This window comes from Penaeus japonicus, unplaced genomic scaffold, assembly GCF_977035675.1.
Source record: "Penaeus japonicus unplaced genomic scaffold, GWHDUDI00000001_assembly GWHDUDI00000033, whole genome shotgun sequence".
Lineage (NCBI taxonomy): Eukaryota > Metazoa > Arthropoda > Malacostraca > Decapoda > Penaeidae > Penaeus > Penaeus japonicus.
Window position 1 is genome coordinate 9,206,895 of NW_028234435.1, and position 2,500 is coordinate 9,209,394.

A 2,500-nucleotide genomic window follows, 5' to 3' on the forward strand; every position below is an offset into this window, starting at 1 on the left:
GATCTAGATGTCCCCACACACAAAAAGTAAAACATCAAAGCCGCCTGTTAATCGGAGGGTTCTAAATAATTTCTTAATAAAACATTTTTTGTTGATTAAGTACTGCAGAGGCTTATTAGCGAGCGCGTTTCATGCCACTTATTTACTAAAATATTGTCAACTGGAACTCCAATGATTTTCTGACGCATGCAGTGGAGATAAGCGTCTTGGACAATGGCTATTCGGGATTTTTTCTTCCAATGGAGACCGATGAGAAACACTAAGCGCTACTAGGGTGAAAATCTGAGAGATGTTGAGCAAATGTCGTTGTCAACTCTAATTATCAAGTAATGGACGCGAGTGATAGGAGCGTGGCAGCGTTTGGGTCAGCCAGCATCATGACAAGCACGGATCGCCAATATCCGCCCCGGGAAGAGCTCGTGGAAATGTGTTGTACATTGCATGGATCTGCAGAGGACACGCACGAGACCTGGTACGAGGACCTGGGCTCGTCTTCCAGGTATTTCGGCGGAAATGAGGTCGTGGCAAGGGAAGCGCAGCCAAATCTACAGCTGCTCCGGCATTCTCAGTTAATCAAATGTGGGTCGTTCTCTCTTCCATTCCGCGGTCGTGCGTCGTGGGCCTAGTGCAGCCTTCCTTGCCTTGTGTCCCGTTTCTCCCTTCCCCTTCATCCTGATTCATCTCCTGTCATTCCCTCTTCTCGTGCCATTTTTTTCTTTCGTGAAATTTTCTCCTCTATTCGTCTTGAAGCATTTTGCTATCTTCAGTGCAATTTTGTTTCCTTGGGAGATCCGCATTTAAATCTTTTAAAATGTAATATTCCTTAACTTAAGTCTTCAGTTACGGCGGAGACGTGTTGCCTGATTACCAAGCGAGCGAAGCCACCCATCTGGTGGTTGTGAATAAGAAAGTGAGTTGCCTTTTCTTTATCTACAGTTTGTTGCCTTGCTGATATATGTCATTATTTCCTTTCGTTTTATCCCCGTCCTATATTTTTTGATATTTGATTCTTTTCAGTTTCACATATAATATCACTGAAGTGATGAAGTCAGTAATAGGTCGCAAATGGCTGGTCAGAGATTGGACCGGAAATGTGTCTTCTTGGCTGTTTCATTTACGTCATGTTTCTCTTACCCTCCAGGACAAGTGGCCTTCGTCGTGGCGCGGCCAGCGGATTTCGCCCGAATGGATATGGGACAGCATTAAGTTGCAGAGGCTCCAGTCTTCTCGTATATACAGCGTCTAAGTTGAACTACCGATTGCAGTCATGCTCGCCATTAGTGCACCATTTGTCACACGCCCTGTAGTCGACGATTCCCGCATCCCTCGAACAGTGCCTGTAAGAGCATCTTACACAAGGTCCATTTCTCTTTCTGATTTCTTTTGAATTGAGACACACCTCACACACTACCCCGGTCCATGATGATAACAAAATGATATCGCTGTGAATATTGATATATTTTATAAGCGAATACAGGTATAAGCATTTTGATCAATTGTGATCAAGAAAGCACAAAGGTAATTTTCCTCACCGCGCTTGTATATAACTTAGGAACCTCAACATGAGTATTTCTTATGAACATAAAAGATGCAGTTGTATCCATTACATCACGTTTTGATTTTTTAGAGCAATGAATTCCTTTTGTAAATGATTTTATTCACAGTTGTTACTTATTAATGAATTATTGTACCTAGTAGTATGTATTGTTAATTTGATGTTAGGTGATAATATGAAGTCGATTGCTCAGTTTAATGAATCTGTGAGTGGCTCACTATAATTTTACTAAATCATTTGTCGTACATGGTTGTCTTTATACACATTTTTGATATAAAGATTGTTTTCATTGTGAATATGCAAAGTCACATTAGCTGTGTGTCCTTCATTAGGTCAATTCAGCCGTGATGAGTCGCCTAAACTTGACCGAGAAAAATGGCGGTGAGGCCAACTATTATAGTCTCTTACTCCTCAGCACGTTAATTAGGATTGTATTTCTTGTCCTAATGTGTCGTATTATATACGATATGATATGAAAGTGATGACCAGACCAGACCAGAGGGCGAGACAAAGGCGGGAAGGACAGGGGGACAGAGAAAGTGTTAATCTTGTTTATGTTGCACTTGTTTTTGCGGCATGCTTTTCCGCGCTGTAGAGGGGAGTCGCCTTGGTTGACTGATTAGTCCAGTGATGTAAACACAGGAATGACATGTTCCTTTACATGTTCCTTTACTGCAACCTTATTGTTAAGGATTATGATGATGTGATGTGTACAGTAGACATTTATATTGTTGATAAATAAGTTTATGAAAAGTCTTTTGTTATTATCCTACTAATGTATCAATTTACATATAGTATATGTTTCACTGTAACACGTGTTAGTAAATCATAATGATGTAATATAATACTACTAATAATGATACTAATAATGATAATGATACTATTAATAATCATAATGATAATGATACTATTGATAATCATAATAATAATGATCATGATTATAAT

The 2,500-nt window shown here is 39.7% G+C and overlaps 1 protein-coding gene across 3 annotated transcripts in view; it reads left to right on the forward strand.

Moving 5' to 3' along the window:
* The window catches only part of DNAlig3 (DNA ligase 3), a 27,377-nt gene extending 25,069 nt beyond the window's left edge, over positions 1–2,308 (forward strand). For all 3 annotated transcript variants that reach the window (XM_086530357.1, XM_043032614.2, XM_043032613.2), the window contains exons 22-23: positions 841–910; positions 1,142–2,308. In XM_086530357.1, the coding sequence (XP_086386483.1) occupies positions 841–910; positions 1,142–1,246 (175 nt within the window). In that variant the 3' untranslated portion in view covers positions 1,247–2,308. The remainder of the gene's footprint in view (positions 1–840; positions 911–1,141) is intronic.
* The last annotated feature ends 192 nt before the right edge of the window (positions 2,309–2,500 follow it).